The 22,419-nt window shown below is 38.3% G+C and overlaps 3 protein-coding genes across 5 annotated transcripts in view; all 3 read right to left on the bottom strand.

Moving 5' to 3' along the window:
* LOC146363413 (major histocompatibility complex class I-related protein 1-like) overlaps positions 1–22,419 on the bottom strand; it is a 228,372-nt gene that overhangs the window by 164,761 nt on the left and 41,192 nt on the right. The window lies entirely within an intron of this gene.
* LOC146363417 (DLA class I histocompatibility antigen, A9/A9 alpha chain-like) lies at positions 1,945–10,269 on the bottom strand. 2 transcript variants are annotated; one of them, XM_084919840.1, is made up of 6 exons: positions 10,164–10,269; positions 9,255–9,521; positions 8,217–8,495; positions 7,550–7,870; positions 6,402–6,506; positions 1,945–4,034 (listed from the first exon to the last, which is right to left on the bottom strand). In XM_084919840.1, exons 1-6 carry the CDS (start codon positions 10,213–10,215, stop codon positions 4,027–4,029), a joined length of 1,032 nt encoding a protein of 343 aa, XP_084775966.1. In that variant the 5' UTR covers positions 10,216–10,269; the 3' UTR covers positions 1,945–4,026. The 2 variants fall into 2 exon arrangements, with proteins under 2 accessions (XP_084775966.1, XP_084775965.1); XM_084919839.1 differs by lacking the exon at positions 1,945–4,034 and having other exon boundaries at positions 5,467–6,506.
* LOC146363416 (major histocompatibility complex class I-related protein 1-like) lies at positions 11,938–21,123 on the bottom strand. 2 transcript variants are annotated; one of them, XM_084919823.1, is made up of 10 exons: positions 20,961–21,123; positions 19,692–19,952; positions 17,889–18,167; positions 17,221–17,523; positions 15,734–15,874; positions 15,441–15,458; positions 15,179–15,223; positions 14,393–14,440; positions 13,777–13,811; positions 11,938–13,609 (listed from the first exon to the last, which is right to left on the bottom strand). In XM_084919823.1, exons 1-9 carry the CDS (start codon positions 21,010–21,012, stop codon positions 13,807–13,809), a joined length of 1,152 nt encoding a protein of 383 aa, XP_084775949.1. In that variant the 5' UTR covers positions 21,013–21,123; the 3' UTR covers positions 11,938–13,609; positions 13,777–13,806. The 2 variants fall into 2 exon arrangements, with proteins under 2 accessions (XP_084775949.1, XP_084775951.1); XM_084919825.1 differs by lacking the exon at positions 15,441–15,458.

The following is a 22,419-nucleotide window of genomic DNA, read 5'->3' as shown; positions in this document are numbered from 1 at the left end:
CTCACACACTCAACAAGAGAAGGTTATTGATTTGTTTATCTGTGCATTTGCAGTGTTTTTTGTTCCAGGTGCTGTATCTTTGGTTTTTTTACAGGTGCAGCAGCTTGCGGTACATTGTGCTTTTCTATTTGTACTCTACACTTTCATTATATTTTCTCGATTTTTCTCCCTTTCTTTTTTTCTCTCGTGCCTTAGACACACTATACCACATATAATATAATAACTGAAGTAACACAAATAGAAATGAATAAATAAACAGATAAAAGAAACACATGAACAAGAGGAGCCAATAGACTGTTTGTAGACTTGACCTTGGAAAAGCAAAATGGGTTTGGCACCGCCGTTCAGGTCATTTTTCTGATTGCAAAAGCTGCCAGGCAGGACAAGATAAAAAACAAACAAACAAAAAAACACTCCACTGAAGGATCTGTGTCTGACCCTTCATATTTTGACATGAAGGCCTGCCAATTTGCCATTGGAGCTATAAGCAGATTTTCTTTTATTATATAAAATGTTTCCAGACAAATCTTTAAAGACCTTTTGCCAGATCTGTGACCTTTGGGATGTACATATCTTGTATTTTAAAATATATTTTATAATATTCATTTCCATATAATATCCATATAATGTTCTGTGATTGATCTGATCTCCCCATATTCTCTCCATAAAGATTATTGATACATGACAGATTCATAAATTTGTATACTGCTAGATCTCTCTGGACACAGGCCCTTTTTGTCCTGTGATAAAATCCCACATTTTTTAAATTCCTTGTCATGTGCTGTGTGCAGGAAGCCAGGAAAAGGATCCAATATTCAGACTCCAGGACACAAAACGTAAACTTAAAAAACAGCTTTATTGCTGAACAAGGAAAAAACTAACTAAACTAAAGACACAAATAAATTAGGCAGGTTTATGGACCGAACATACAGTGTAGGATGATGGTACAACGCAGCAGTGACAGACAGAAACACAGGGCTTAAATACACTGAGGGATAATGAGGGAACTGCACACAGGAGAGAGTCACGGTTGGATCTAATTAACATTACGAGATGGTGGGAGCAAAGCTGAATACACTGACATTACACAGAGACTTTCAAAGTAAAACAGGAAACGTAACACAGTGACAGAAACCAGAAGACTAAGAACTCTAACATTGAACCCAAAAGACTAGGAATGACAAATAATGACAAAATCAAAGTTCAATCATTGTAGTCTAAGGAGCTTGGAAAGAAAAGCGTCTGGACTTCTTTAAGATGCTTGAAGACATTTCACCTCTCATCCGAGAAGCTTCTTCAGTTCTAAGGTCAAGCCCTGTGGGAATGACCCCCCGAGAGGGGACAATGGACCCCCTAATGATCCTCTACCTAATTGCATGAGCCAAGGTGTGAAAGTGGTTGCGGGTCACAATCAGCCAAGGTTTCAGGTGAGCTCATTGTGAAACCTAGCCCTACCCTATTATGTGATTTCCTGAGGTCAGATGGCCCAGGATGTGAGTGGGCGTTAAGGCGTCTGGGAAGGGATCTCAAAACTGGATTATAGATGGCAGACAGTTGGTGTCGTAAACCCCCGCCTCTGTTCAAAGATGGTCGCTCACAGTGGACATAGATGGCTTCTTTTACTCCTCTTTCAAACCATCTGTCTTCTCTGTCCAAAATGTGAACATTGGCATCCTCGAAAGAGTGACCTTTGTCTTTTAGATGCAGATGGACTGCCGAGTCTTGTCCCGTGGAGGTGGCTCTTCTGTGTTAACACCCACTCACATCCTGGGCCATCTGACCTCAGGAAATCACATAATAGGGTGGTGCTAGGTTTCACAATGAGCTCACCCGAAACCTTGGCTGATTGTGACCCGCACCCACTTTCACACCTTGGCTCATGCGATTAGGTAGAGGATCATTAGGGGGTCCATTGTCCCCTCTCGGGGTGTCACTGCCACAGGGCTTAAATCTGGAACTCTCCACCATTTGACCCTTAGAACTGAAGAAGCTTCTCGGATGAGAGGTGAAACGTCTTCAAGCAACTTAAAGAAGTCCAGACGCTTTTCTTTCCAAGCTCCTTAGACTACGATGACCTGGATGACTGAGAACCTTCACATTCAATCATAATGCAAACAAACAAATACAAACAAATAATCTTTGGTAATGTAACACGATTGTGAGAACAAAAAGATAGGTGTGAATAATAATAATATATTTTTTAATACTATCAGTGTTTTAATTTTTATTAAATGGTTTATCAACTCCGTGACCTTTACACAACAGCACTACAACCTCATCCCTTTCTGAGCTGATCCAATCAAACTTCATAACAGCCAGTTACTGTAAGACAAATGGTGGAGAGACAGGGCTCCAGGGCTGGACTGGGCCAAAAAAATAGGCCACAACAATAGCTAACACATTTTTTAAAGTTAATTTCTTTTTTTGTTTTCTATCAGCTTTTCAGCTGCACCTTTCGCCATTTCTTCCGCACTAAACCGTTTCTACAAGCTGCGTGAGCTCACAGCGAAGGTAGAGGAAGAGCAGGGCGCATGAAGAGATTTGATTGGGCAATCCAGTGTCCAGAGGCCGGCCCATCGGGAAAACGCTCGATAACACCCAGTACAGCTCTGGCAGCCATTATAGAAGCTAAGTGACGTAGGGTGGTGTAATGTGTCTGCATTGCTTGAATTTGCTTAAACTGCACAGTATAGGCGATGTTGTTGTGCTCTGTAATACAGTAAAGATATATTAGTGAGCTCACTTTAGCTAGTTCTACTTCCATCTGTTTATAAACTGAACATGAAGGCTTTGATTTTCCTGCTGGGTGTATAGCCAAATGCCCCTCCCCCACCCACACGCATACACACGTAGAAAGTTTTAGATCAGCGATCAAGCAAGCAAGGGCAGCTCTGTGGCAGCAACACTTATAAGGCTTGTTTTTTGTTTTGTTTTTGTTTTTTACTGTGCTCCAAGTGTCCTTAAGTTACATCACAAGAGTCATGGGTGTATAGCCAAAAGCAAGTTTATTTAATTAAACAGGTACCAGATTCACAGACACTTTTTGGAGGCAAACTGTTATGTTTGTGTTATATTTAGCTTCTGCTTCAGTGATTTTTTTTTTAATGATAAAGAATTTTAAAATGTCCCTTTTTTCATTTTAAAGGAGAGCTCCTGTGGAGTTCTGTAGTGATGTGCGATACCACTGATTTGCTTTCCGATCAGATACCAAGTAAAATTCAGGGTGGTAACGACGATACTGATCAGATACCGATACTCTGTACAAAAACGCAATTTTTCATTGTATTTCGTAATGCAATATATAATTGTATTATGTAATTGTAATAATAATATAACAATATAGCTTCATAATGATTACAGGACATCAGACTACTTGTTCTTATTGCTTAATAATGCAGAATTATCATATAGAAATAAAAAACCTGAAGTTGTGCGCTATTTGAGCATGTTGCCTGCCTGCAGCACTAAAGGACTCGGCGAGAGTCTCGCCCTAGCAGCACCTGTCCCTCTCCTCCTCTTCAGTTCGCCTTAACATAAGCTCATCATATTCTGTGACATGATTTACACTGTAAAGAAAACTGATTTGCTCACGATATGATTTACAGTAAATCATATCGTGAGCAAATCAGTTTTCTTTAATTTCTTAAAAGCACATGTGTGTGTGTGTGTGTGTGTGCTCAGCTTTGCCTGAGAGCTCCTGCAGTGATCTCTCTCACCAAAACTAAAGGTGTTCAGTGCAAACACTTTATGTAAACTGAATTTGACTTGCATTGTAAATTAAAACCAAATAACGTGTTGTATTATTTTCAGTTTCTCCATTTTGGATGCAGCAGGAAGCTTCCTGATCATAAGTTCCTGCAGGTTCTCACTGTAACTGTGTAGGTTTCCATCCACAGTATAAAAAGATGCATGTCAGGTTTAATGCATCCATCCATTCGTTTCCGCTGATCGTTTTCAGGGTCGTTGGGGGCGCTGGAGCCTATCCCAGCTGTCTTAAGGCGAGAGGCAGGGTACACCCTGGACAGGTCACCAGTCTGTTGCAGGGCTAACACACAGACAGAGACAACCAATCACACTCACATTCAGGCCTATGGGCAATTTAGTGTTTCCAATTAACCTATCCCCACTAACTGCATGTCTTTGGATGGAGGGAGGAAGCCGGAGTACCCGGGGAGAACCCACGCAAACACGGGGAGAACATGTAACCTCCACACAGAAAGACCCATTTGTAGGTTAAGTTAAATGTTTATTCTAAAATAATTTAATTACCAGAAATTAATTAATCATTTTAATTCTAAGTTTTCCCTGCACGTGTGAGTTTGTGTGGTTGTCTCTCTCTTTCTCAAATAGACTGGCATCTCGTCCTGGATGTACCTTTGAGTCATGACAGCTGGGAGAGGCTGACTTCATGCAAAGCTGAGATGGTTTCTTTCTAAAGCTGCACTGAGTCACACACAGAGAAATCTTTTAAACATCTTAAGTCTCAAACATTTTAAATAAGCATTTAAATCTGAAATATAAAAACCAAATAAAATTATTTTTAAGAAAATCTAATAAAATATATACATATATACAGGGAGTGCAGAATTATTAGGCAAGTTGTATTTTTGAGGAATAATTTTATTATTGAACAACAACCATGTTCTCAATGAACCCAAAAAACTCATTAATATCAAAGCTGAATGTTTTTGGAAGTAGTTTTTAGTTTGTTTTTAGTTTTAGCTATTTTAGGGGGATATCTGTGTGTGCAGGTGACTATTACTGTGCATAATTATTAGGCAACTCAACAAAAAACAAATATATACCCATTTCAATTATTTCTTTTTACCAGTGAAACCAATATAACATCTCCACATTCACAAATATACGTTTCTGACATTCAAAAACAAAACAAAAACAAATCAGCGACCAATATAGCCACCTTTCTTTGCAAGGACACTCAAAAGCCTGCCATCCATGGGTTCTGTCAGTGTTTTGATCTGTTCACCATCAACATTGCGTGCAGCAGCAACCACAGCCTCCCAGACACTGTTCAGAGAGGTGTACTGTTTTCCCTCCTTGTAAATCTCACATTTGATGATGGACCACAGGTTCTCAATGGGGTTCAGATCAGGTGAACAAGGTGGCCGTGTCATTAGTTTTTCTTCTTTTATACCCTTTCTTGCCAGCCACGCTGTGGAGCACTTGGACGCGTGTGATGGAGCATTGTCCTGCATGAAAATCATGTTTTTCTTGAAGGATGCAGACTTCTTCCTGTACCACTGCTTGAAGAAGGTGTCTTCCAGAAACTGGCAGTAGGACTGGGAGTTGAGCTTGACTCCATCCTCAACCCGAAAAGGCCCCACAAGCTCATCTTTGATGATACCAGCCCAAACCAGTACTCCACCTCCACCTTGCTGGCGTCTGAGTCGGACTGGAGCTCTCTGCCCTTTACCAATCCAGCCACGGGCCCATCCATCTGGCCCATCAAGACTCACTCTCATTTCATCAGTCCATAAAACCTTAGAAAAATCAGTCTTGAGATATTTCTTGGCCCAGTCTTGACGCTTCAGCTTGTGTGTCTTGTTCAGTGGTGGTCGTCTTTCAGCCTTTCTTACCTTGGCCATGTCTCTGAGTATTGCACACCTTGTGCTTTTGGGCACTCCAGTGATGTTGCAGCTCTGAAATATGGCCAAACTGGTGGCAAGTGGCATCTTGGCAGCTGCACGCTTGACTTTTCTCAGTTCATGGGCAGTTATTTTGCGCCTTGGTTTTTCCACACGCTTCTTGCGACCCTGTTGACTATTTTGAATGAAACGCTTGATTGTTCGATGATCACGCTTCAGAAGCTTTGCAATTTTGAGACTGCTGCATCCCTCTGCAAGATATCTCACTATTTTTGACTTTTCTGAGCCTGTCAAGTCCTTCTTTTGACCCATTTTGCCAAAGGAAAGGACGTTGCCTAATAATTATGCACACCTGATATAGGGTGTTGATGTCAGTAGACCACACCCCTTCTCATTACAGAGATGCACATCACCTAATATGCTTAATTGGTAGCAGGCTTTCGAGCCTATACAGCTTGGAGTAAGACAACATGTATGAAGAGGATGATGTGGACAAAATACTCATTTGCCTAATAATTCTGCACTCCCTGTATATAATAAATTAAATACTTACTGTCAGTACAGCTCTGAAAACACAGACAGTAATACAGTTATTTATTCAAAACATACAAAAGCACATAAGAATAAAGCCACTGTTTGCACCACTTGTATGAAACATTTGATTGAATATCAAATATTTACACTTTATGAACTTTATCACGTGGGAAGTAACAGACATGAAACATCAAATTATAAGAGCATAAACATCAAAATGTTGGCAACATGTTGAAGGTAAATGTGTTTCATATTTCTCACCTTTATATTTTCTCCTCCAGATAAAGACTGCAGAGAAGCAGACAGTCAGCAGGAGCAGTATTCCCATAATCCGGACAACAACACCAGCAGGGAAGACTGAAGAACCTGAAACCAACACATTTACATTCTGTAGTTCATCTCACTGTTGGACCAACGTTCATTAAGACCACATCAGTCCTTTATCTATAAAACACCACAGGAACTAAACTACACAATGTTTTAATGTAGATTAGTGAATAACCAAACTGTGTTACAGTTTGATGTTTAGCAGTTACACTGAGCCAGTCATCAACAACAGGTGAATGAACACAGTATCACAGCAGGTTTGATTCTTCCATGTTATAAACAGACCACATAAAACCAGAAAAAAAATCAGGGTCACTAAAACCACATTAAAATTAAAGTTTGTAGTTTTTACCTCCCAGTGATGATGATGAAAGACGAAGATCAGTGTAATCTGAGCTGTGTGTGATCCTCAGGCCTGCTGCTGTGTTTATTTTTTCTTTCTTTGCTCTTGTGTGATTGCTCAGGGCTCCCTTTGCTCTGTTTATTGTCTGGTCTTTATTTTCACCTGTGCTGTGTTAGTGGATCCTTCAGACCTGTTTGTGTTTTAGTTCTTGTTAGTGTTGTAGTCACAGAGTGTTATTGGTCCTTGAAGGGTCTCTGTTTCTGTCCCTGCGCTAAGTTCACTCAGTGTTTCATCCGTTTAGTTTTACGTCAGCTGTGTCTCGTCACCCTCCTGTTTCCCGTTCTCTGATTACCTCATGTGTTTATAAACACTCTTCCCTCCCTTCAGTCTTTGTTTTAGTGTCTGTTTGTTTTCCCTCGTGTGATTTCTCTGAGTGTATTTTAGATTTACCAGTTTGTTGCCTTTTTTAGATTTTTGTTGAAAGTTTTGAATCAGCAGTTTAACTTTGTAGCCCCAAAATTAAAGTTTTTTTGTTGTTTTTTTGTTCACTCCTACATCCTCCATTATTAAGATCAAGTACCGAATGATTAGTCCTGTTGCTTCCTAATCTCTATCAAACACCTGGTTTGTTTTAAGCATGTGTGAAAAGGGCTTCTTCCAGTTTCCTCCTTTCATGTGGAGCCAAATGGAAAACCCAAATAAGATCAAATAAAGGTGTATTTATAAAAGTTTTACTCACTTCTTTTTCCAATTTTACCCTCATTGGTCCTGATCGCTGCTTTACCCAGTTTGGTGACGATTTCCTCGTTCACACCAAAGAGCTGAAACACACAGTCGTACCTCCTCCAGTCCTCATGTATGACTGATGAAAGATCCAGGTCAACACTTATCTGGAAGGTCCCATCATGGTTGGAGAGGATCTCTCCTTTGTTCACACCCTCATGAAGCTCCACTCCATCTTTTTTCCAGATCATCTCAGCTCTGTCAGGATAGAAACCTGTAGCGTGGCAGCTGATGGCAGAGGAGGAAGACTTCTGGAGGAGAGACACTGATGGAAGCTCTGAGGGATTTAAAAAATAAAAAAAATAAATCAAAAATCACCGTTCATAACAGCATACTGAGTTTACCATTTTCATTTGATGTATTTTGAATGTTTTAGACACACAAATTAACATAAATGCCATTTAAAGAATAATTAAGAAAATGGGAGAATTGCAAGAAGTACACAACTGAGTGAAGGGAGTGCTGTAAAAAGCTGCAGAGATGGTGATTAGAAAAGTAAAATAAACAGAAATTGGGAAAAATGAAAAGCGTAAATGTGATAAAGTGGTAATAAATGTATGAGAAGATCAGGATGTGGCCTGTTAATTAAAAGTATTACAATAAATCAGGTCATGTGATTTTACCTGTCCTCATCAGAGAGCTCCTCCCATAGTTCACATACTTCTTCAGCCATTCAGGACAAAGCTGGGTGTGATAGTTCCTCAGATCGCCTGAAAGAGATCTGTCACTGTCCCACTTGTGTTTGGTGATTACAGCCTGCATTACTGGAGCGATCCATGTCTCTGTTCTCAGGTCAAATGATATGAAATCTTCTCCATCATAGCCATACTGATGATATCCGTTAACTTCAGCCGTTTCATCGTCCCATTCACAGCCGTACATCAGCTGGTTAATGTGAACACCTGGAACCAAGAGGGGCAGGAAATAGTTGATATTTGCCCACAGATGAGGGAGTTAGGTTGAAGAGCTTCAATAAAAACTACATAAATACACATAATCAGCTTTTTAAATTTGGCTGGTTAAGCTTCCATTAAGGGCGCTAACAAGCTAGCTTGTGTCTGTAATAGAGTTGGATGCCTCGAGACCACTTTTACGTGGTCTTGGTCTTGGTCTCGACAGACTTTGGTCTTGTCTTGGTCTCGCTGTCTCTGTCTTGCTGTCTCAGATCGACATAGTGATTGTGTACCCATGACACACAAACCAACGTTCGATAATGTGTCGTGCACAAAAGCATCAGCCCTAAGAGCCGTGCTTAGAGAGTGCTTTGTAGTGAATCAGAAGAGTCGACTCCCATTGAGCGAGAGCTGGCTCCTCACTTAATTTCCTTTCGCTGCTCAGCTCTCACACAGTGGCTCAGCTATGCTCCAATCCCTCCATATTGTGGCCAATCACATGCGAGGATATAGGATAATATCATTATGTGAAAAACAAGAGAGGGTGAGAGACGTGACAGTGTAAAGACTTTTTTGTCTCAGTCTCGGTCTTGGTCTCGATACCCTCTGGTCTTGGTATTGTCTTGGTCTTGGTTTAGGTGGTCTTGACTACAAGTCTAGTCTGTAACAACAAAGGTCTTTAAAACCTGGAGAGATTTTATTCAGTGTCAGCAGTTAGGTTAATAAAAAGCTTCATTTTAAGAGTAAAAAAGTGAAACAGAAACAAACCTCCAGTTTGGTTGAATCGCTGCTTCAAAGTGTCGATGTTGCCTTTAAAGACCTGCTGGGTGTTCATGAGCCTGTTAGTCTGGCGGGACAAATACTCTGGATCATCTTCTGCAGCTTTCTCCGTCCACTGCTGCTTAAACTCTGCTTTTTCTGTGTTGCTGTCATAGTGAATCATCTGAACATCATCAACCAAACCAACAGCTACAAACTCTGGAAAGTTTGAGACTCCAGAGGAAGAAGTGTAGAAATATCTCAGAGAGTGAGTCACTGTAAGAAACAATGACTGTTTCAGCTTTTAGACTCAACAAAAACAGCGCATGCAGTTCATATTTCATCTAATCATCCTATTATCATTCTAACAGTACTGAATTAAGGGCAGTTTTTATAAACAAAACAAAAACTATGGCACAGTCCAACACAAAGGTTTTTTTACTATGTTTGAGACTAATACCGATGTAATTATGAATCAAATAATCAATAACTCATTATTGTGTCTTTTCAAATGTTGTAAAATTAGAAAATATCAGATTGTATTTTTGTTCAACTTTATTTTGAGATTCTAAATTGATGTGATTAATAAAAGATGATGAGTAATGGATCATGTTACACTGTTAGTGATGTTGCCGACACACCCTGAACTGTGCAGGAATCAGGAAGTCCTTTGGTGTCACTGATACGTTGGTGTGATTAAAACTCACAAACCTTTTATGCGTTTGTGACTTGAAAGTGATGCTAATCAAGCTTCCTGAAGCATTTCCCCAGAACTAGCAGAGATATTAATGGCTTTTATTTAAACGTGGGCAAACGCACCTATTAATAGCCTTTTTAAAAATAATCTTAAATATGTCCTTATTAGCAAAACAAAGTTTAAAAAACTTTTACTGTAAGTGATACAAATTTCTAACTCACGTCCCACAGTGCCGTGTATTTCCAGGAGAAACAGAAAAATAAACAGTTTCATGGTGACCTCTCGATAATCTAACAGCTAATATCTTATTATCTATGTGGGTCTGCATGGAGATCCAAAGCTGAGGTCAAAGCTGCATCATCGAGCCAATGAAAACCATCCTCAGTGCCAACGTCACTAATATCTGGGTTAAAACGACTCACTGATGTTATCAACAGAACTGAAAGTAAAGTCTGCAAAATGTGATGAAATAAGGAGGCGGGGAGAGAGGCCGGGTGTTCCTGCCTTTGCTTCCACACAGAAGTATGTTTAGTTTATGAGTCATGCTGCTCAGACTTTTTGTAGTTTAAAGTTTCTATTGTTTCTATTGTCTCTGTGTTGTTAGGCTCCCTTTAGAGTGAAAACATTCCCAAATAAAATGTCACCAGAGCACAAACACAGTGTTTTATTGACACTACAAGGACTAAAACTGTGGTGAAGTGCTCCCCTCAGTGGTTCAAAAGGAAAACAGGTTATACATATACACTGACCGGCCACTTTATTAGGTACACCTGTTAAACAGCTCATTAACACACATTTCTAATCAGCCAATCACAAAGCAGCAATCTGATGCATTCAGTTGTGTAGACACGGTTGAAACGTCCTGCTGAAGTTCAAACATGGCATCCAGCTTCTTCCACTTATCTGGGTTCAGGTCACGGGGGCAGCAGCCTGAGCAGAGAAGCCCAGACCCTTCTCATCCCGGCACAATTACCCCCAAAAAACTGTGCATTCATTCTGTGGCGGTTAATTTCCAGATAAAATTTCATTAGCAAAATCTTATAACATGAACTGTTTCGTTATTCTATTTGCAGTTTAATTTTCTCTTTCACAACACAGCTTAGTGTAGTTATTTTTGCTTTGAGTGTGTAAAGTTTATGAAGACTAACATAATTACAGTAGTAGGTTAATGCCACTGTTATTTCACATAAAGAGCAAAATAAGTAAATAAGAGGAAAAGTTGGTCCAACAAGCCCCCAAATCAAAATTATGGGGGCAAGACTTCATGTAGTAGACTGGGGGGGGGTTCTAGGTTCAGACTTTTAGGGGAGCTCAGCCCCCAATCATAACGCCACGCATTATGATTGGGGGCTGAGCATTTTAACACCTTGTCGTTAATATTAAGAGAAAATGCTACTTGCAAATGTCATCAACCATTTTCACATTTTCAAACCTCAATTCTATTTGATACACATTAAAACGTTACTTTCAAAAGCAGCCTAATTAGTTGGATGACGTATTGTAATGTTTAAAAATGAATCAGAGTGAATAATCAGTGATTGTAATCTCATCCACCTGTTTTAGGGCGGAGCCTTTAGTTACCCAACCCAAAGCAAAGACTTTGCTCTCTGCTGTCTTCATCCTGCTCTCTCAAAAGTTAAATGTCACAGTGAATAAAGGACATAAACTCATCCATATAAGTTTATAATAATATTCAAACTGAATACAGACTGATGCTGGACACTGACAGGTACCATCATTTTGACCTGCTGTCACTTGGATCTGGAGCTGAAGCCCAATTCAACCAGAATTGGAATAGAAATCTTTAACAAACTAAAATTATAAAGTACATCATCTCCTTGGCTGGAAGTAGTGATGCACCCACCTTTACATACTCAGTAATTCAATATTTGTGGTGTCAGGTTGGAACATGACTCATATTCACAAAGTTTCTGTTCACTCATGTTATTATACTCTCCTCTCCACACTCTGAATAATGGACATTATGCACGACCACAATGTTAAACTTTTATTTTGATGTTCAAGTATAGAAACAGTGCAGTAGTATACAGAACAAAGACTCTTTCCCCTGATTCTGTAGATCAAAACACAGCTGACCTGAAACATTCAACATAAAATAATCTTTACAATAAACGCCACATGAGGCACGCACACACACACACACGCACTGTAAACCTGATTTTTGGCAGCTGCATTGACCATCTAACAGAACAAACAGTAATAAAATATACACATACATTTCTGTGTAGTATATATGTAATACAGTTACCATTAAAGTCATGACTGTTCATCACATGTACCAGGGTTTGAACAAAACATAGAAATGGCAATAATAGAGTACAGCTTTTCTTTGCAATACCTTATTTATAGCTTTCATCAGCGTATTCATATTTTTATTAAAGATGAAACAAATTATTTATGACAACTTTTATAAATCTTAAACTCAGTATTTCAAGACATCTCATGTTGTTGCTCATAAAAAAGTGTGATTGTAAAGTGAGTGTAAATGAACTGATCTGCAGTTAGTTCAAAGCAGAGCAAATCACAGAACTGATATTTTCAACTTATTGACCTTAAATCACGATATCTCCAAAGGTGTAGTGGTTAGCATTCGGACCTTGTCAGTAAAAGGTTGATGGTTCAATTCCAGCTGAAAACACAAATCCCCTTTGAGGTTGTGTCAGAAAAGTCATCCAGAGTTAAACTAAAATCAAACATGCAGAACTAACTGCTGTAGCAAAGCAGCATTAAAACTGAATAATGTTAATACACACTCAGACCCAACACTGAGGAAAATAAACACATAATTCCTACAGATGTTGTTTTTCGTCTTCAGGACCATCTTTACTTATTATTGCATAAAAAAGACCTACAGTATAAAATTATACTTAAAAAATTTAAATTGTTTTTTATGTTTTTTTCAGTGTTTTTATTTATGTAGTTTTATTTTTATGTGTTTATGTTATTGTTATGGTATAATTATTGTTAATATTATTATAATTGTTGTTGTTGTTATTAATTAATTAATTATGTTATTTTTTCATTTTTATTCTGTTCTTAATGTTAAGCACTTTGGTCAGGACTTGCTGTTTTAAAGCACTTTATAAATAAAGTTAGTTTGGCTAAAAAGTATTTTTTCTCACAGAAAATAGTAATTCTCTTTTTTTCCTGTGACATAAAAGTAAAAATTTGGTTCCTTTGTGTTGTCTGGTGTATGTTTCAGTCACAAGTTGTAAATGGTGATTCTTATATATCACTTTTCTACTCTCCCGGAGTACTCAGAGCACTCTATACAACAAGGCACATTCACCCAATCACACCTATTCTCACAAGCACTTTATCTGTACTTAGTGCTTTCTAACTACAGTACACACACATTCATACTCCAATGGATGCATCAGAGAGCAACTTGGGGTTAGTATCTTGCCCAAGGATACTTGGCATGCAGACCGGAAGAGCCTGGGATCGAACCACTAACCTTCCGATCAGTAAGTGACCTGCTCTACCTCCTGAGCTACAGCCACCCCGTGCCCCAGGACGGTTGTGTCAGGACAGTTGTGTCCTGGCTGGAATAAAAAATGTCCATTACAGCAGAAATGTTTTCTCAGGAGTTCAGTGATGCAGAATCCTCATGAAGTAAAGTTAGTCCACCTGATCAAACTGTCTCCTGTTCAAAGAAAGATTCAGCTTTCATTAACGAGGAGTGAATGAAAAATTCTTCATGCATCAGCAAATGCAATCAGTGTGAAAAATTAAGGGTTTCTTAAATGCATCCAGTACAACACAAAGATGACTGGATGTGGTACATGTGATGTGTTCAGAGACATCGCTTACCTTTGTTCCAGATTTCACTCTTTGTCAGAATTACTCTAAAGAAAAAAAAACATTCAGGTCAAAAGCTCATCATGATGGAAGAGCTGTCACACACACTGGGCCATGACCATCTCCACACAAACTTTCCTCGTCTATCATGTCACTAGTGATACAGTTTAACTAGTTACTTGTTCCTCAGTAAAATCTGTTATATGGCCTCGTTATTCTTCATATATGAGGTTTTAGTGGAAGCCACTGATTCTTACTAAGATAAGAAACAGCAACTGGAGCAATGTGCACTGTCATAAAAATGTCTAGTTTGTTATATCTAACAAATCTTTGCGAGTGGTTGCCATGTTCAGCATGTATGTTGCTCCCTCTGAGGATGTTGTTTTGTTTAGATAAGAGCATTTCAAAACAGTAACCCGAAAACAATCGACTGTAGGAGAAGAAACGTGTGATATGAAGGCAATAGGAGGTTTATACCTGAAATCTACAGCTGGTGAGTCAGACCAGCTGAACAGTTCAGAAATGTTTTAAATAATTCAAAATGCATCAAGGTATAAAACTCCATGAGTAAAAACATGCAGCACCACACAAAGATTAAGACTGTGTGTCACAGAGAGCCTGTACGTACTTGTCATCAGCTCAGTTTTGATGGTTATGTCTGAAGAAGGTTTTGAATCTGAGGAGGAAAAATAGAAAATGATTAACAAAATGATTATGTTCAACTAAAAAATAATATGATCTGTTGATGATAGTGTTAAATACAACAGCATGAACACAAACGCAGGCACGAGGAGAAAGTTTTCTCAGTTGCAAGAGGATTTATGGTTCTGTTTCTGTCACTTGAATATTTAACTTTTTAAAATATGTGAGCACTGTTTCATTATGTAGGTCAGAAAATTTTGCAGTGCTTATAAAACATATTTATGTGAGCACTACAGAAATCTCAGTTAGGGAACATGGAGAAAAGTTTATTGGGCAACATCCAGGAAGAAGAAGAATGATGAGGATGTGTGGTGGTGAAAAATGACAGAGAACAGAATAAATGAAGATCCTGAGGAGTTCAGGGAAACGTTGAAGCTAAGAGACGGATGAGCATTTGCAGCCAAACAGATTAAAGTAACAGGATGTGCAGTGATTCACAGATTTAGTTTGTTACTGTAGAATATTACTGAACATACTGAACAGAGACAGGGCCGTCTATGTTTCCAAGGTACTTGTTTTTAGTACTGATGCTTTGTTTTGTTCTGTTTAGTGCTGTGTAACTATAAACTATTATAACTGACTATATGAACACATGGTTTGAATTTCTAACCTTCTACTTTCATATTTAGAAAATGTAAAAAATAAAGCCACTACATTGCAATTTTTATGAGGATACAAACAAATCCTCCAATCCAAGTACAAACAGACACACCTGAAGGGCTCCTTTCAGGATCATCTTCAGGTGAAGTCTTCATGTCTACAAAAATCAGACCAGACAGACAAAATCAAAACATAAAAACTTCAGCAACCAGCTGAGCTGCTCTGTGGTGATGCTGTTGTTAATTTCCAACACACTGCCAGTCATCTGCTTTGTTTCCATGCATTTAATTTTAGCCTCTAATTCACATTCAGTGAAACAGATTTTTATGTGAACAGGATTCAGCTCAAAATGTCTACATGGGAATTTTACTTACAAGGTTTAGAAGATTTAGCTGTAAATAAAAGAAAGAATCACATGTCAGTGATCATAGCTGTAAATACAGGAACACTGATCCCTACACCACTAACTCAAACTGGTTTACAAAGCTCTCTACTTTACCTTTTACTTTAATTACTATTGGTTCCTTCTCTCACTATGATAATACTGTTACGGTCTCATCACTCTGGGGCTTTAAACATCATTGCTGTACCAGGACCTGAAGCTTGTTTTAATGTGAAACCTGGAAAAACACTAAAAATACTGAATTCATCACTTTGGTTCACTCACCAGTTTTCTTTTTGTAAATAATGAATCCGATTAGTGCAACAACAGCAAGAACAAGAGCAGCAGTGACAATGGGTACGCTGATGGGGACGGCAGTGGGGCTGGAGCTGGGGCTGATCGTGATGTTGGGCACTTCTGTCGAGGCTAAAAACAAACAAACGAAAAAAACAAAGAAGAAGAACAGTAAACAACTGATTTATTAATTTTAAATATTGTTTTGCAAAACAAATACACTAAAGTTTTTGTTCAATGATTGACAAAAAATGTTGAATGAAAATAAAGAGAAAGACAAAACTGAAATTTGTGTCCTTAATGTCTTTAACTTCTTTGACTTATACTAATACTAAAATAATATCATAAAAAATCCAAACATTTAAAGCGTCAGTGCTACAACTGCAAACCATGATTGATTAGTTATTAATAAATAAAAATTATTTGTGTTTGTGTTTTTTTTCTGTTTTGGACTGTTTATATACAGTGATGGGAATTTTTTCAGTAACGAGTAATCTAACTAATTACTATTCCTACCGTTACAACGCCGTTACCGTTACTAACAAGAAAATGCGGTCGCGTTACTTTTTTTCAACAAACAGACGGTTGAAGCTGTGTTGTCAGAACAATGAGGCGACTGATGTCTCCAGGTAGAAACAGGAGTGATACACCTGCTGCTATCAGGCTGTGATGTTCTCTTTTATAGTGAACAGAAATTATTTTTTTGGAGTGGCACAACTATTTGTGTGGCATCTTATTGAATGCAGAACAGCTGATTGTTCTGTAAATAGTTTGAAATGGTTATTTAAAAAAAAAAGGGTAAAAGGTAAATGGCTGCAAATAACTTTGTTGTTTGCAAAACTTGTGCATAGAATTTTAAAATTGACAATTTATATCTGAATTAAATTTATGAAATATGATTCATTAAACATGTTTGTGGTTGTTACAGTAAAAATATATAACTCCTACTCTAATCATATTTTATGTTTTTTGTCTGATTTTTAGATCAATTGTGTTAATACAGTATGTCAAAATGAAAACATGACTGTAAATTCAGACACGCGAGGTTGTGCTGAAAAGGATGATACCAAACAAGTCAAATAAACAGTTTTTAAAGGTGAAATGTGGAGGAAACATCAAAAGTAATTAAAAATGGCCAATTATACCCTGGACCCCAGAGGGTTAAACATTTTTTTTTTTTAAAGTAACGCAATAGTTACTTTTCAAGTAATTAATTACGTTTAGAATCTTGTAACTCAGTTACTAACTCAGTTACTTTTTTGAAGAAGTAACTAGTAACTATAACTAATTACCTTTTCAAAGTAACTTGCCCAACACTGTTTATATATGATCTGTGTCATACAGGAGGTCCATTGTGGGCGACAAAAAAAGAGTAAAATTAGATTTTGAAAATAAAGTCAATATTTTATGACACCCATCAGCTCAAACACAAAACAACACAAACAACACATCTTCATCATTTCTGATAATTTTCTTACCTTCATTTGTCCTGATGGCTGTTTTATCCAGTGTGGTGGTGACGTTTTTGTTTATACCAGAGAACTGAAACACACAGTCGTACCTCCTCCAGTCTTCAGCTGGAACAGATCTCAGATCCAGGTTAACACTCATCTGGAAGGTCCCATCATTGTTGGTGAGGATCTCTCCTATCTCCACACCCTCATGAGTCTCCTCTCCATCTTTCCTCCACATCATCTCGGCTCTGTCAGGATAGAAACCTGTAGCGTGGCAGCTGATGACAGAGGAGGAGGACTTCTGGAGGAGAGACACTGAGGGAAGAACTGGAGAGTAAAGCGAAACACAGGTCACTGTTTCTGTATTAACAGCATGCTAACACATATTAATGTACATATAGTACCATGTGAAGGATATTACAGAGTCAAATAAAGACTCTGTAATATGAAAATAAAGAAATAAGAAAAATATTTGAAGGGAGGGGGAAACACATTGTAAAAGGCTGAAGTGATGGTTTTGAAATTTAACGAATAAATTACATTTTGATTATTGTTAAAAAAAAAACACATGAGATTAGCAGACAGAGAGGAAGAGAGAAAATACACTGAACTTAACTGTGTTGGTCATAAAAAAGTTGTATTACTTAATAAAAATGAGGTAAATTATCACTCTAAGTCTGGTCATGTGATACCTGTTCTCAGTAAAGAGCTCCTCCCATAGTTCAGATACTTCTTCAGCCACTCAGGACAAATCTGAGTGTAATAGTTCTTCACACTGGTTATAAAAGCTTTGTTACTGTCCCACTTGTGTTTCGTGACCACAGCCTGTCGTTTTGGAGCGACCCACGTCTCTGTCTGCAGGTCAAATATTATGAAGTCTTCTCCATCATAACCAAACTGCTCATATCCGTCCACCTCATTCGTCTCATCGTCCCATTCGCAGCCGTACATCCGCTGGACAATGTGAACACCTGAAAGAAGAACAGAGAAGAAGACGACAGTGAACCAGAGTGAGATCCAACATCGTCTCATATAAACACAGAGACACAAGTCAACAGAGACTAAAACACCTGACCTGATTCAACACAGCTTCCACAGAAGGAGGGTTTCAGGACAGAGAAGCCTGTTCAGCAGTGAGTTGCTACAACTGGTTTCAATAAACATAATAATAAATATCCTTAAAGACAAGCTATGTAAGATGTGAGCTCAGTACAAATACTGTTTTCAAAATGTTAAATGAAAGAGAGAAAAACGTCATTTGACTTCACAATTCATCATTTCTTCTTCCTCTTTCGGTCACTCTCTTTAAGGGTCGCCACAGCAGATCCTCCTTCTCTACATCCATGAACTTCCTCCAAGGTCTTTCTCTTCTCAGCTCCACATTCAACATCCAAACCATGTCAGCCTTGCCACTTGGTCACTCCCAATAAAATCATCATCAGCTCTGTTACCTCCAACTCGGTGCCTTCATCTCCACACCATGCATCGCAGCAGGTCTCAATACCATCTTGTAAACCTTCCCTTTCGCTCTTGCTTCTGTCTTTATGCAACAGATCACACCCTGACACCCTGCACTTCTGTTGTGCACTGCCTGCTACTTTGGATGGTTGACCCAGGCATTTAAATTAATAATCATCACTATTTCTGCTTCTTGCATCCTCTCTGTAACACTGTTCTCCCTGTCATTCACACACATGCACTCTGTGTTGCCTCTACTGATTTTCATTTATCTTCTCACCAGTGTATAACCCCATCCCTTCCACCTGCTCCCTGCTCTCACTTGAGATCACAACACCTTCTGGAAACATCAAAGTCTATGGAGACTTCAGTCTGACCTCATCTGTTAACCTGTCCATCCCCATTACAAACATGAGGGGGCTCAGAGCAGATCTATGATGTAATCCCACCCCCACCTTGAACCCAACTGTCACTCCAACCACACACACCACTGTCCAGATACATGTCCTGCACCACCCTCACATACTTCTCTGTCATCCCTGAGTTTCTCATGCAGCACCACAGTTCATCTTTTGGCATCTTATCATATGCTTTCTTTGCAACACCTTCTGACCTCCTCTAAACTTTTCCATCAACACTGAAAGAAACATCACGTCTGTGATGCTCTTTCTCAGCATGAAGCCATACTGCCGCTTCCCCATTCCCCAGACATTAAGCAGTCTGGTTAAAAAGTCCACTGCTCTCTCTCCTAAACATCCCAATAACTCCACAGGGATGTTATCTGGACAAACTCTCTCTCCACTCTTCATCCTCTTACAGCTGCCCTCACGTCTTCTTTACTCATCCTCTGCACTTCCTGATTCACTAGCTGCCCTCCATCCGCCCTTTACATTCATCGTGAGTCATCCTGTATTTAAATCTTTAATCTGAATGAAGTATTTTTAAAGTGTATGTATGCAAATCTGTTTATGACTAAAATAAATGCTGAAAACATTAACAGCAAATATCAGTAAAAAAACAAGAAAATATAAACAAACCTCCAGTTTGGTTGAAGCGCTGCTTTGCAATTTCAATGTTGGCTTTGAACACCTGCTGGGCACTTACAAAGCCCCCAGTCTCTCTCTCCCAGTACTGCTCATCTATATTTCTGTTCATCCAGTCCTGTTTGGGCACAGTTTTCATGGTGTTGCTGTCAAACTGAACCATCTGAACTTCATCAACCATCCCAAAAACCACGAACTCTGGGAAGTTTGGGACTTGAGAGGACGCAGTGTAGAAATACTTCAGAGAGTGCTTCACTGTAAGAAATATTTAATGTTGTGAGAAACAGCTTTAAAAATCAGCATATTTTCAAAATAAAAAAACTATAGTGTCTCCTCTATAAATACAAAAAAAAATATGAATCAATGTTTTATCTTTTCTGATCATCTTATTTTAAAAACTTTTACAGTTCGTTTTGTAAAAACTGGTGTTTGTGGGTCATTTTGACTTGATTATATTTTCATTTTGCATCAGTAACGATTTACAGTCCTTATTATGGCATTAACCTGACCATAGGCTGCCAATGAATTAATTTTTTAGTATTGTGCAGATTACAACTGTTTTTTTTCCCTTTTTGCTTATATTACACTTCTATACCTTACACCATAAAACATTATGAGCAGCTTAAAATTTTCTTCTTCTACAATTAGAAATTTAATTTCCACAAAAAATAATTTGTAAACCAACACTCATTTAGGTTTTGATATTTGTAGCTGTTTGTAGGCTTTCTGCAAACAGCTACAAACATCAGGGACCCAAACCAGCCCTCTCACGGCCTGTTCTCCCTCCAACATCTGGAAAGAGGTGACAGAGCATCAGCTGGAAGGCTTCTTTGCACAAACTGTGGGACTGATAAATGTACTTTGGCGCCTCCCTTTACAAACCATAAACACACACTTAATCTGATCTAATTTAATCCCTCTCTGTGAGAGGACTGCTGCTACCTGAATCAATGTGATTATTTACACTTGAGTTTGCTCAGTGTCTCTGCAGGCTGCTGCTTCATTGCTATTTATCCTTATTTTAGATTTGTTATCGCTGTATTTTATTTGTTTTACTGATCATTGTACCGTAGAGGCTGCTGAGAAGCAACATTTTGTTGAAGCCTGTGTATTTCTGTTAAAAAAAAAAAAAAACAACCCTGCGAAATAAAAATAAACCATGAATCTTGAATATGTGCAAGCCGAGAGTCTGTTTACAGTAACACCTGAGCCACCTGAGAGCAACACTATCTCTAAAGAACAGTTTCATTTTATGAAGCTTACCTGCAGACACAGACGCTGTCCAGTAAAGAAGCAGCATCATAAACTTCCTCATTTTCAATTCAATACTCGCATTATAAGAAGAAAAAATTAATACAACCGTTTATTGTTTGAATTTTGCCACAAAATGAAACTACTGCCTCTGAGTCCGCACATGCAGAGACTCCTCTCTGACCAATAGGAATTCAAAGCTGGATGCGCCTCACCAGTAACCAGGCAAAATGAGAGAACCGAGGTTTATTTATTTACTAATTTATTTTGGAAAGTAGAGAATGACAGAAACAAAGAGCTAGTAGCGCGTAATCTGTGATTTTGATCAGAGACCTAAGGCGACGTAGGGATTAAAGACACATACAAATCATGTATATTTGTGTCACAGCTGTTATCACATATTTTCTGGAGTTATTTGTACTTAATCATATTCTTGCTAATGCCATTTTAAAAGTACTTTAAATTATGCTCATGTTTACACAACTATGCAATTAACCTTGAGTTCCCAGAGTAATCCAGATAAAATTATTCATCCACCCACAAATTTAGCTTGCACCTATTCCACCTGATTTGAGACAAGAGATAAGGTGCACCCTAACAGGTCTCGCCCAGAGAGAGAGAAAGAGCAAACCATACACTCTCACATCCACACCTATGCTTGACTTAATCACCAGTTAACCTATAGGTAAAAGTCTTGCAGTCAAAATCACGCTTAAATAAAAGTCATGAACCACCAACGGAAGTAAAAGATTTATATTTATCATAATTGAAGTTTAAGAGATTATTGATTTTTAAGCAGTATTCATAGTATAAATACTGCAGTATAAATTTTATACTGTGTTATCTGTTTGAGGTCCATCAAATACAGTTCAGCAGTTTAAAGCTTGGCCAACCACCGGGGTCATCCACCTCTGTGTAACCTGAGAGTTTGTGACATGAAAGCCTGCACACTGAAAACATGAGAAGAGGTCAAGATCAGATACTGCTGACTCTTTAACTAGAACATACTCAGAGGTTTCAGGTTCAGGTGTCATGTGCTTGTAACTGTTGTATTTCATGAGCTTATAATATGATTTAAATTCCTGAAAAGTCAATAAAGCTGTCAAATATAAAAACCAAAGCAAAAAAGAAAAGATTTTATTTCTAAAATATTGGGATAGACAGACCAGAGAAAAACACGTACTGATGAAAAACGTATACATTTAATAACCCAGGTAAGGTTAGACACTAAATGCTGCAATGTGAGGAGAAAGCAGTCAGAGTAAAGGTGTCCAATATTCAGAGATTCTCATATTTAATCTCAGAAAAGCAGCAAAGTAACCAGTTTAACCAGATTACAGAGGTTGTTTTCAGCGTTATAACATGATGATGATGAACTAGAGCTTTAATTATGTAGAGAAAATGAGCAGGTTTTTAAGATGAATTCAGAGAACGTGAAATGTCAACGAACAAATGAACAAAGTGAGTGATC

The sequence above is a fragment of the Perissodus microlepis genome, chromosome 22, assembly GCF_051167445.1.
Source record: "Perissodus microlepis isolate ML-2025 ecotype Zambia chromosome 22, ASM5116744v1, whole genome shotgun sequence".
Lineage (NCBI taxonomy): Eukaryota > Metazoa > Chordata > Actinopteri > Cichliformes > Cichlidae > Perissodus > Perissodus microlepis.
Note: the sequence above shows the minus strand (reverse complement) of the source record. Positions and strands in the feature narration are given on the sequence as shown.